The 13,519-nt window shown below is 36.3% G+C and overlaps 1 protein-coding gene across 10 annotated transcripts in view; it reads right to left on the bottom strand.

Annotated features, from left to right (window-relative positions):
- DENND1B (DENN domain containing 1B) overlaps positions 1-13,519 on the bottom strand; it is a 260,763-nt gene that overhangs the window by 43,133 nt on the left and 204,111 nt on the right. For all 10 annotated transcript variants that reach the window (XM_027122127.1, XM_027122128.1, XM_027122129.1 and 7 more), the window contains 3 exons: positions 11,265-11,355; positions 4,678-4,718; positions 3,891-3,959 (listed from right to left, as the gene is read on the bottom strand). In XM_027122127.1, the coding sequence (XP_026977928.1) occupies positions 3,891-3,959; positions 4,678-4,718; positions 11,265-11,355 (201 nt within the window). The remainder of the gene's footprint in view (positions 1-3,890; positions 3,960-4,677; positions 4,719-11,264; positions 11,356-13,519) is intronic.

The raw sequence follows: 13,519 nt of genomic DNA, 5'->3' as shown, positions 1-13,519 counted from the left end.
TTTGTGACCACCTAGAGGGGTGGGATAGGGAGGGTGGGAGGGAGGGAGACGCAAGAGGGAAGAGATATGGGAACCTATGTATATATATAGCTGATTCACTCTGTTATAAAGCAGAAACTAACACACCATTGTAAAGCAATTATACTCCAATAAAGATGTAAAAAAAAGAAGAAACTCAGGCAACTTTACAAAGTGCTTTTATAGGCAGACACGAGTCTTGTTGTGTCTATGTCATATACAGTTTTCCTGGAAAAAATTACAAGTCATTTAACAATTTAAAGGCTCTGTTCATGTTCCAGGGGAACCTGGCTCCAGCATCGGAGGCCGTGAGGTCCCGCTGTGGTTCCCGTGCCGTGTGAGTGAACTGAAGACCACGGGGGGCTTTCAGAAAAGCTCAATTCCCACTGGAAATTCCCACCCACAGAAGAAGTGAAAAGAAATTCACATTTATTTTGCGTTTCCTCGGCGTTTGTGCGCTGGGTACCGAGCATGCTTTACCTCATTTAATCATCACAACGCTATGGAGTTAGTACTATGATTATTACACTTTACAAATAAGGAAAGTGACTCAGAGGGTATAAGCCTCCACAGCCTAGATTCAAATCCAGGTCCAAGTCCAACTTCTTCCCAAGAAGAAGGAGAAACTAAGGTTTTTAAAATACATCCACCGAATCTAAGCCTCACGAAAGAAATGGCACTGTGAGTCTTATTCTACAGACTCAGGTCATGCGGATGAAGCCAAGTTACTTCCAGGAAGGGTCTTCCCAAGTTCACGGAGGGGAAGAGGGGCCTGTTAATATCCGAAGTACTCAGCAAGCATCTGGCAGACAGTAACTGCTCAAGAAATGTTCTGAACTGAACTAAACTGTTATTTCGTTATTGTAAATGAGGCAAAACCAAAACAAAGATTTCGTTATTGTAAATGAGGCAAAAGATTATCTAAAAAGCCACGTAACACTAAATTATATTTCCATGGTTCTTTAGAATCAATAGAGCATTTCTGCATGCATTATTTTAGTGGTAAAGCCACTGAATCTATTTCAAGGGTCCTGTATTAACGCCCACATTCCCGTTAGGTAAAAATGCATAATTACCCCCCTCAAAAATGTTCCTGTTCTAATCTCCTCAGATTTGCACCTATCTTTACTCACATTTGGACTATATTCTAGTTTGCCTAAGTATCCTCTATTCTTTCAAAACCCACCTGATTCACACGCATCGTTCAGATGCACAGAGTTGAGTGAGGTGTCCGTCACGGTCAGCCATCCTTGTGCTGATTCACTCACACGCCTGCTGTCCACCTCCCCCTCATTGACCTCTTTCAGACCCTCCGGAAGGTGGGATACAGGATCTCTCGATCCTTTTCAATTTATCAAGTGGAAACTTATCAACAAACAAGTATTCTCTGCAGAAAAGCACCCAGCAAATACGGCTTTGGCTAGTAATTTAGAATGCAAAGACCTAACAAGAAAGTTGACTCAGAAAATCTTTTAGCCAAATCAAATATGTATTCACTTTGCTGTTACTTTTAGATGTGTAAGAAGATAGGTATGTCCACTCGAGTTTTCTTTATGGCTCCTTATTAGCATGGAAAAACAAAAGATAGAAAAATGTTCTAAGTATAGGACAAAATCATTATTTCCTTCAATGAATACATATTCGGTACCTCTGTAGTGCGTCCAAAGCACCGAGAGTCACACAGCAATACACATATAAAAGCAGGGACAGCCCCTCTCTTACTCACAGTGCCTGCCCTGCTCCAATAACCAGTACAAAGCCTAGATCATGACAGTGATTTGCTGAATGAATAAAACAGTTAAAAACATGGTTCCCAGGGTTTTTAAAAATGTATTACCTACAGAACTTCAAGGTAAATAAATCCTGTTATACCATACAAGAGAAATTGGGAATTTTGTTCATAGCAATCTGTGGTCAAAGGAGGAATTTCAGAGCTCATATTTCAGAATATGAGCAGTCTAGAAAGAAGAGTTTTCGGTACAACCATGAAGGTCACAGATCGACTTATCTACTTGCCCCAAACCTCTTGATTCATGTTCAACCTGATCACAAGACAAATGTTAAAAGTGATTAAGTATATTCTAAATACTCTAATTCGCCTGAAATTAATTTAGGGAATACTCTTCCAAAGAGCAGAATTTTAAATTTTTGAAATATTTTACTGTTCTGCTGAGCAGGGTTCAAAATAAAATGCTGGTTAGAAGGATACAAATTTAAATGACAAATGCGGTTTTGAACATATTTGCTCTATCTCTGTGCTTTTATGGAAGATATGAGTGAAATTAAGGAGAAGAACACGTATTTAGCAAAGCTAAAATCTAACCTCTCCAAGCCTGAAGGAAAACGTTGAGCATTCTCTCAGGAATCAAAATGAAGGGTACTTGACTGTGACACCTTTTTAGAATCTTAAATGTGGAAAACGAGGCTCAACATTAGTTCGATTTTTTTTACATGGCAGCTATGTGCTATTTCATTGTGAAAAATTAACATCTCTTCAAAAACTGTATATAGATCAAACCACCAGTATTAATTAGAGTGAGAAGGCGATCTACTCAGAGAGCTTTCCTAGCAAGGCTTTGAACAAAGGCAGAGGCTGACACTTCTAAGACAAAACGTCACCTCTTCTTACTTTTACTTCCTGATAAGCCTTCAGATAGTTCAGAGATTTGGTTCCGTATCTTTGAATCCACTCTGTAGATTAGCCTCGCTACTATAAAACATAACCTTTGAAACAGATTTTTTTAAACAGAAATGGTGGCTACATATATATCAAAACTGTAAGTCAGGGAAAGAGTGTAAGTTCTAAAGTTATCAAAACATATTATTCTATCATTAATTCAATCACATCGATTCATTACTGAGAAAGCATGTGAAGATAAATTCTTATAAAATCAAAACTAATGCCCAGAATATTTTTAGAAATACAGACTATATATACGACCTACTGAATTTTCAAAGAAAGCCTTGCTGAGTGCCAACCCACCAGCTCCTACAGGTCTCCTGTATAGATACCAGGTGCACAGACACAAGTGTTGAAGCAGAGGTCTGTCCACAGGTCCTGTGGAAGCACAGAAGAGCTATATAAACGCTTTTTGTGTGGCGCTGGGACTTTTTTTTTGAGGGGAACTGATGTCTAAACTACGTCTATAGGATGAATTTAGTAGGTGGATAGAAGCCAAGAAAAGGACATCCCAAAAGCAGCAGGAACGGCCTGTGAAGAATAAAGAGGCAGAAGAGAGTGCCCTGCATTCACGAAAGGAGCAGAGCTCAGGGTCTGGAAACACCAAGGCTGGGGGTTCGGGGAGATGAGACGGGACGCAGGAGGCGCCGGCTCCTGGAGGGTCTCAGTTATCACAGCAAAGAGATTTTTAGGTTGTTAATTATTTACTTATCGTGGTTGCTACTGGTATCATCATTATTATTTTACTACAAGCCATGGGGTATCACTGAAGAATTCTAATTTTGGAGAGTCAAAGTATCTTTGAGGGAAGAGAACTTGCCATACTTTTAAAAATGTTTTTCTACTTAAGCCTCAAGTGCACAATGAGAATTTAAAATATGTTGTTAAATGAAAGAATCAAATCTTTAAAAATGGCTCTTCATCATGGACTGTTTCGATTTGAGGGCACAATTTTGCGGATAGCTTTGAAATAAAATGAAGAGCCGTTTTTAGATTATACAGAGGAAATATCCTGTCTGGACAATGATACAATTTTAATAACTGAGTTTGCTTCAGTCGATATTAACTCTAAATTTTTTTAAAAGCTTATTTAAAGGAGAATAGAAAAGATTTTGGATTTACATGTTTATCATCTAGGAAAATGTTATAAAATTTTACCAGTAGAACTTTTAAAACACCAAAGAGAACTTACAAATTTATACGCTGTTCGCACAGCGGGGGTTGCTTTGGTCATTGCTGTGTTGAGTAGTGCACCTCCTTTCTGCAAAGGAAAAACAGAAACACAGTCCTAAAAATTTTTGGCCAGATTGTCCTGAAAACAAAGCATTATTAATAGTATAGAAAAAGAGCTTTACTCACAGCTTAAAGAAAGACCTACAAAATTATTTCACGTTGGATGTTTTCAAGCTTTTATATACGCTATAGTAATTTCACACAAAATGTAAACATTCTACTCTGTTCTTTTAATTGGCATAATAAAATCCCTTCGTCTTTGCAGTTTAGGCAGACTTGGGCAATATGACCAGTATATATTTAAAGTTTAATAAAAAAGAAATACAATCATCTGTTTCTCTGTTTTGTAGTAAAGTCTCAATCTGTGACAGAGAGTTTTATATTTTAAATAATCATATTAACAAAAGCACATTACCAGAAATAATAAAACTCCCATCAAATCCTACCACTCTGCCTAACTCCTTCTTCTGGAATATATTATAAGGTGACAGTAAAATCTTGCTTTCCAAATCAAGCCATTTATTTTGAAAACGGAAAGACAAAGGCTTTCTATTTTAAAATTTTCTTTATAAGTAGCAACAAACCATAAGCATAAAATAAAAATATTTAAAGTGTGAGAAAACATAGAAACATTTCGAATATTGCCAATAAACAGCATAAACATAAACAGTATACTTGAACTGAACATTTCCCCATATATGTTAGAGTGAAAGAAAAAAAAAGAAACTGTGACGGTTTATTATTACCTTGACTGTATGCACCCATTGCTGATATGACCTCGAGTTCCCTGAAATATATAAAAATAAGATGTCAGGAATATCTGATCAAAAATAAATCCATAAACCAAAATTCATCAAGAACTAGCATTTCCAGGATTTTAGTAGGCAAATTTTATTTATCTGCAATATTGTAAAAGAAGCACTTCACCATAAGAACTAATAAATGCTCTAATTCTTAGGAAAATAGTAACTAGCACTTTTAAGACTACTTTTTCTTTACTCATATATGAAGATAACATGTTAAGGTATTCTATCTTCTTTCATTTTAACACTACTTTCAGAGGGAAAAAATAACCTCTCTTTCGAAATCCAAAATTCCTACATCTTTTAAACTGATTTTTTAATATTTATGTCTATGTTGTTTTGTAAAAGTTTGGCTCTTTTATACAATTAGGTTCATTTAAAACAATATTTAAAGTGTATAAGGAGTGGGAGGGAGGGAGACGCAAGAGGGAAGAGATATGGGAACATATGTATATGTATAACTGATTCACTTTGTTATAAAGCAGAAACTAACACACCATTGTAAAGCAATTATACTCCAATAAAGATGTTAAAAATTTTTTTTAAAAAGTGTATAAGGAAAGGAAAAAACTAGAAGGAAATTTAGAAATGCAAAGATCCTTGAGGACCAAAAAGATTCCTCTATAGTTGTTAAACATTAGTATTAATTGATAGCAAATTTTACTTTCATGCAATTAACCTGCAGTAATGTTCTGAAAATATTCTCTAGTTGTAAACCCAAATCTGAAAGGTACTACCCCAGGAAATATGGTAGTATCTCCTCATGGTTATCAGAAAGTTCAAATGCTGACACAACCAGTCCTAGTAAAACCAGTAATCATGTATTTGGCTCCAAATATGATAATTAGTTTAATGAATAAGATGATATAAGAAGGTAAAAAAAAAAAGAAAGCCACACAACTAAAGTACTGTTTTATATCAGCGGACTTTAGTTAGATTTCATCTACCTTCCTGGTTGTTTAAATGCTTAAATACTCCCACAAGAAAAAAAAACAAAGGTTACTCAGAGACTGACTACCCAGTACAAAGGATCCCTAAAGTAGATTGTGTTCTCCTCCTGTGTGTAGCTGTGGCTTTTTAACAAATGCATCACCTTGCTGTTATAACACAGAGGCAGAATGACCCTTAGCCCAAGAACTTCTTTCTAGCTGTTAGCTTTGCATCCCTAATCAACATCAGGCAAAAAATTTCCAGCTCTGGGTTCCCTCCTATACTTAAAAATCTCTCCCTAATTTCAAAGAAATATCAAGAAACAACCCCTATTCTGAAGAACATCTCTTACTACTCAGCACTACACTGTACCTTTTCTGGAAGAAGAAATACGAGGAAAACAATATTTTTCTAATCTTATGAAATGACTACAACAAAATGTATCTACCTAAAATAGTCTATGCATTGCTTAAAGGGCATGAGTTTCAGATAGTATACAGCCTGACCAAAATTTTTATTTCCCTTGTAAAATGATGAAAAAATACAAGTTATTCTATTAATTTATTTCTCAAGGAGATTTTATTAACAGAAATTAAACAGTATGTCTTTATCCAGATTATTCATATACTTTTACTTCTCTATTAAAAAGTCTCATCAGTTCATATACTTTTTACTTCTCTACTAAAAATGGTTGTGTGGAAATCACATATTTAAAACTTGGTTATTATTCATAGTATTCTGGAAAGTGTTTCAATTCATTCCCCAAAATGAAGTTAGAAAGTGGAAAGAGAAACACCAACTACTATATGATATAACTATTTAGCATTCTGGAACACTTGTCATTCCAGAAAACATATTTTTTAAACCTCTGAACCACAAAGAAAGTAACTATCATAAAACTTCAGAGCAGTTACAGAAAGGTCAGCTCTTGGAGAAAGTTGTGAGGAATAAAAATAGCTCATACGTATTCAGCTCTTTACAGGTTGCAAAATGTTTTTGTCTGTGTTATATTACTTGAGTTGCATCTTTCTACTGTAAAATAGGCCAAGCAGGTGGTGCCACAGGCAGAGCAGTTGGATGGGAAGGAAGTGGGCTTTGCAGTCCAGTGAGTCTGTGGGTCAGGCCACTCTGCCCTTGTGAACCATGCCACTGGGACTAGGTCTGTAACCTGGCTGCTGCAACGTGTAGCATGTGACAGCACACCATCAACTTAGTTATTCTGACAAATAACTTGCCAAATGAGGAAACTGAGGTTCTGATGTGATTACCTGCCCAAGTTCACAAAGATTGCAACTGAGAAAGAATAAGAGTCGAGGTATTTTAATTCTTGGTTCATTAGTCCTTCAACTTTTAAGATGGAAGCATAAATAAAATATGAGAAGAGTTAAGTTATATAGAGATTTTCTCTGAATGACTTCAAAGCGATTGTACTAGAAAGGAAAGGGGGCTGCTCAAAGCTGATACCAAGAGGAGAAACAGCTGATAGTCAGAACCACCCGTAATAATAATGTGGAATCATGTGGTATAGGGACAAACAGGAAGTCCCTAAGTAACAGCTTAATAGGAAAACATGTAGTGCAATTTAGGTAGATTCCCGGTAAAAAAATTTTTAAAGGCTAATTGTCTCTTTCAACTCTAGTGCTTTTAAGTCTGAAGGCTCCTATTTCCACAAAATTTATGAGACAAGCACATTATTCTCTGATAATGTGTGTTTTTTAAAAAAAGGCTGTTTTTCTTCTCAAAAAATAAATCTAAATGCCAAAAAAAAAAAAAAAAACAACAACCCTCAGTCTTTCTTTTAAAGTAACTGGATTATGGAAATAATAAGCATTATGGAGGAAATTCTCAACATTGTACTTGTTAATCAAACAAGTGATTTTCTCGCATTCAAGGACAAAATATCTTTCTCACTTGTGCAAAGACTTTCTCTTCAAATATATTTGCTTAAATTCCAGTAACCTGCAGTCACTTATCAAAAAATGTAAATTGTTCTAAATTGTTCAGTGAGGCCAGAAAAATGTCACTAAAACTAATGAATACTTACCTACCACCCCTTCAAATTTCTTTGGTAACCAGTCAGTAAAAAAAGAAATAGGATTAAACAAATATAAGACTGATCAGATTATGCTGGGAAACTAATGAAGAAACCAATGCTAATAATGGAGAGTAACCACACACTTCTATATAAAATCAATCTGAAAATGTGTCTCCTTTTTAAAGTTCAGAAAACTGGATGTGGATTTTTAATAACTAGTCTTATTTTAAATGAAAAAAAATAGAGGTACAAACTACTAGGTACATTGTAAAATAAAATACTATGATGTAATGTACAGCACAGTATAATATACAGCCAATATCTAATAATAACTTTAAATGGAGCATAATCTAGAAAAATACCGAATCACTATGTTATATACCTGAAACTGATATAACATTGTAACTCAATTTTTAAAAATTATGCGGGAAAAAAACCATGATCTTAACTACTCAATATTCCTCAGTTGCTTTTTCACAGACCGATATTTGTGTTTATCTAATTGCATCCTTTGTCCTATTTGTGGTCTCTTTGATGACCTTTTAACCTCTATGCTATTCTTCCCTCTACACATTTTCTGATATTCTTTTTACTTTCCTCTTAAGATAAGGTTGAATGTTCTACAAGTCTCCCATGAAAGGGATCAGGGGTAACATGGATTTCCTTAACAGTTCTGACCACAGGGATTCACAGGACAGAGAGGCGTTTTGGAAAATCCACACCCATTCACAGCTGTTAACCACAGTTCTAGACCCAATGTGAATCGAGATGTTCTACATGTGATGTGCTGCACAATAGCCACAGCAATTACACAGCTCCACTATCCTCATATTCATTTTATCATAACCATGCATATTAGCAACAAAAATAGTATATAAACTGCCACTGTAATGGAATAGAAAGAGGAGAAATGAGATGCTTGTCTAAAATTTCCTATTTTTGCTTAAAGGAACATATGATTTTTTCTTTAGCTTCAGTGAATGTTGATTTCTCCTACAGTGATCTTTCTGAAGGTTTTATATATTAAAAAATCTTCAAAGGATATTCAAAAGAGACAGGAATTTTGCTTTTATCCATCAGAGCAGAGAAGGCTTGAGTACTGCTCTTGTTTACTGAAGGTCTTCTAATTGAGAAGATCTCTTATCATAAGAAGGCAACAGATCACAGTTATTAAAGCAGGAGCTCTGGAGCCAGGCCGTCACGTGTGACCTTGGGCAAATTATCGAGATGGGTACCCTCATAAAAATAAGGCTACACCAAAAAAAAAAACAAAAACAAAAAACCTACTCAAAGTCCCTCACAGGGTGCTGTGAGGGTTAAGTGAGATAATGCTTGGAGAGCTCTTACGAGAGCTTCTACCACATACTAACATTCAATAAGTATGAACATTTATCATAATTTTTACTGTAACTATGAGAGAAATGAGAAATTGTAACAGTTTACTTTCTGAACCCCAGTTCGGTATCTCAGACGTATTCTCTCTCACAAATGTGGTCTAGATGACAAATGTTTGCAGCAGACTTCTAGGAACTAGTTTTGGAACTATACATACACATGTATCTCATTAGTAAGAACAATGCTCATTTTTAAAAGATTATTAGTCTTTTTATTTCAAATTCTAATGATTTTGCTTTATTTTCTTCTAAGAAGAATCTCTATGTATCTCTAAGATAATAACCTAAAATATGATAATTAAAAGAATAACACCTGACAGCCAGGCATCATTTTCTAATGTACTTTCTTGCTGTACCTACTGAAATGAATACTTGTTAAATGATGCTTTCCTTTTGGATCAGTATTGGCTCCTTAAAGTAAAATAAGAGTTCAAAACCTTTTTCATTTTAAGAAGGAACAACAAACTGGTTGGCATTAAGTTGTACTGAAAATGCAGCAGTCTCTAAATCAGATGCTACCTGGTGATAAATATGCTTCTGTTCTTTTTTAAACAGCAGGGCCTTCCGTGAAAAAATCTGGTGACCCTCCTCCCACCAGAAAAGCCACCTACCCTCTACTCTGTTACAGAGGGTCTGTGGACCAATGGTGAAGGCTACAGGATTTCACTACACAAAAGGATCATAGTTCCACCCCATTACTGTCACACGATGTCATCCTCAATCCCATATAAGATACTAGCCCCACGGGTCATAGCGATAATGAGACGGCAGGTATGTAAATGCTGAGTAGGCGCCTCAAGCAATCCATCCACGAGCTGACAATATTTTGCTTGTCTGAGTTGAAAAGTAAAAAAGCCTTATTTTAACACAAAAGTTCCATTGAAGCTACATTTTTATCCATAAGCTGAGGAGAGCGAGGAGCTGAACGATTCCACATTCAGCTCACTTGCTGAGTCGAGGAAACTAAGTTTTTCTCAAAGCTGAAAGCTTTCAGTGAAATGCTATGCTTACATCAGAGGAAGGTCCATAACTGCTCAGTTCATCCGTACCTCTTATAATGAACAAATGACCTCAATGGTTTTTATACTTTTGTGGTGCAAAAGTAAATCTTATTCAAGATTAAAATTAAATTTGGGGAAGTTTGTAGATGAGGACTTATTACTCTTTGTCTTTTCACATTTTATTTCTCAATGCTAGCAACTATTTATTCACACACAGACTAAAGGTTTTTTTTTTTTCCTAAATTAAACCTACATATAAGTGGAAAAACTACTATCACACCAGGTGAAAGTGAACACACCAGGGATTATTTGTTTAGCCCATCCCAAATCTAGAACAGCACCTGGTACACTGGAAACACTCAGCAAACACTGGCTGAAAGAATGAAGAGGACATTTCAAGGTCTCCAGCAAAATTCTCTGCCAGAATCAGGACTACATACTGGAACATTATGTACAGAGTACCAGTCCCTAAGTCATTAATTTCCTAAGTACTGTAACACTGTCTGAATTACTTACATTTCAAACAATGTAACTGCTCGATTATATTACATTAATTATATTAAATAAAAATGGGGTATCACCTGTGTGTCACACATACAAAATAAGACGCCTCCTTCCACTGCTTTAAGTGAGCACTTATTACAGTGACAAGTGTAAGAACATGGGACAGTAAACTGAAAAGTCTGTTCCTAACGCTGCAGGGTCTGCAAAGCAAAAAAAGTAGACTTCTACAATGACACTCTTACTACAGAAGCAGCTGTGGTGTTCAAATCTTTCTTTCTGGACTACATTAAAATCTACTATACCAACAACAATCTCAGTTCTTTAATCTTAGTAGTAGATATCACTAGTAGTTTTCTAGTGGAGAAAACTAGTCAGGAGGCTGGAAAATACAAACTAATTGCATTTCTATGATATTCATCTCCAGTAATATTAAGAGACTATCCAAGCAAGCCACTACCAACTCATGAGACCGCCTTCAGCCTTGAATAACATACCAGGCAAAGTAACTTAATACTATAGTTCTTATAAGATGAAAAAATGTATCTAAGATATTAGATATTTAGGAGAAAATAGTTGTTTATGAAGTAGATTATATGAGACACAAGTGCAAATATCAAGATAACTGTTATTCAGAAAATGGATAATCTCACTGGAACTAGTCTTTACCTCCACAAAAGCCACCTGAAGTGATCTCTTCTTCAAATACATCAGAGAAACCCTTTCCTGCATTTAGTTTTGCCAGTCGACCATCGATAAACTGAAATTAAAAAGTGTCAAATATGTTAATTTTCATTTACTTCAAATATTTAATTTTTACTTACAACAAAAATATTAATAGCAGACACTCATATAAATTACACACACATGTGTGTACACACATACAGATACATGACAAGAAAATTCTCAAACCACTGAAATAGCAGGTACTCCGCAAATAGCAGCTTTAGTTAAATGAGAAACGTACGGCACAGACTAACTTCATTAACAAGAAACAAAACAGTGTGGTGGTGAAGGTCACAGCCTCTGTGAGGGTCTGCATGAGGCTGCTGCCAGGCGAGCCTTGGCCCATGAGGCTGTGTCCTCCCCCCAGGCCTCAGTTTTCTCAGTATCTGCCTCATGGTATTGCTGCAAACATTAAATTAAATTAACACAGACTTATTAGCACAGCTTCTGACGCAGTCAGCATTCAAGAAATGTCAGACGTTACTATTTTTGAGGTTAATATTAACTTGATCCAGTAAAATAAAACACTCATCTAAACTGTTACGTTCTAAAGCACAACAGAGCACCAGATAATTCTAGCCATTTAACAACAAAATAAACAGAACTTTCACAATTCCTGGCATGTGTATTGACTGAATGATCAGAACTACGGTTACGAACATGAATATCGTTCAGGTAAACACATGCTGACTTGACTTGCATGAGGTTGTTTTCAGCAGTATTTTTCAGCATGCTGAAAGAAGAGATTGGGGTGGGAAGTAGACACTACCAAGAGCACCTGGAGATCCTTTTCAAAACACAGTACCTGGAGCGTATCTCGTCCACCACCTGCTTTGCCCCATCTCTGTCCTATTACTACAAACACAGCATAGCAGAATCTTGGGGTTTTGAAAAATATCCTTAGGTGATTATTTTGCTGACCAATCCCAGGCATAAACCAGTGATATATTTTACATGCACACGTGCTACTGGCACTTGGTTAGTTTTATATTGTTAATCTGTGGCATCTGACACTTGTATCACTTACATTATGAAAAATATTATAAATGTTTTGAGGTTTCTCCACTCATAAGGACGGTGAAGTATCTTTAAGGCTCCACTGCATGAGAGGCAAAGGATAACACAAGAAAGACTTAAATGATGCTTGAAGAGCAGACATGAAGATCTGGGGATTAACATAAAATGCTCATTTTCATTCTGGAATTAATTAATCCTGGCGACAATTTTTTCACCCTAGAAATTTAAAGTTTAGTTAAAATAAGGTAGCTTATATTAGTTAAAATAAGAATTTTTAAAAAATTCTCACAGTCTGCCCTAGTGTTCTGGTTAAATGGTTAGCGGACAAAGCAACTAAGGGGAGTGGTGAGGGCAGTGCTGTTCTCAGGCAGCAAGGTGAAGGCCAGGAACGGCAGGAAGTCACGTCAGTTGTAAGATTCTGAGACAGAAATGTCCTACAGACCCAAATTAATGAAGAATGGCAAAGGAATCAAGAGATTCCCATTCAAAATGTGGTTTAACTACCTTATTACCATAGAATGGTTTTAACAAAAAATGTGGTAAAATGGGTTTAAACAGACATACTCTAAAAGGATACGGTCCTGGGGGGACCTTCAAGATGGCGGAAGAGTAAAACATGGAGATCACCTTCCTCCCCACAAATACATCAGAAATACATCTACATGTGGAACAACTCCTACAGAACGCCTACTGCACGCTGGCAGAAGACCTCAGACCTCCCTAAAGATGCCTGAGGGTGACCTACACGCAGAGTCGGGGCCATATCCAAAGCTGAGCCCCGGGAGCTGTGCGAACAAAGAAGAGAAAGGGAAATCTCTCCCAGCAGCCTCAGGAGCAGCGGATTAAAGCTCCACAATCAACTTCATGTACCTGCATCTGTGGAATACATGAATAGACAGCGAATCATCCCAAATTGAGGAGGTGGACTTTGAGAGCAACGGTAGACTTGGAGTTTGCTGTCTGCAACTGACTTGTTTCTGATATTTATGTTTATCTTAGTTTAGTTTTTAGCGCTTGTTATCACTGGTAGATTTATTTATTGGTTTGGTTGCTGTCTTCCTTTTTAAAAAATTATTATTATTGTTTATGTTAATAATTTTATTATCCTTCCTCCCTCCCTCCCTCCCTCCCTCTCTTTCTTTTCTTTCCTCCCTCCCTCCCCCTCCCTCCCTCCCTCCCTC

Source organism: Aethalodelphis obliquidens, unplaced genomic scaffold (assembly GCF_003676395.1).
Source record: "Aethalodelphis obliquidens isolate GAN/ISIS:26980383/991018 unplaced genomic scaffold, ASM367639v1 scaffold24, whole genome shotgun sequence".
Taxonomy (NCBI): Eukaryota; Metazoa; Chordata; class Mammalia; order Artiodactyla; family Delphinidae; genus Aethalodelphis; species Aethalodelphis obliquidens.
This window is presented reverse-complemented; position numbering and strand designations above follow the sequence as displayed.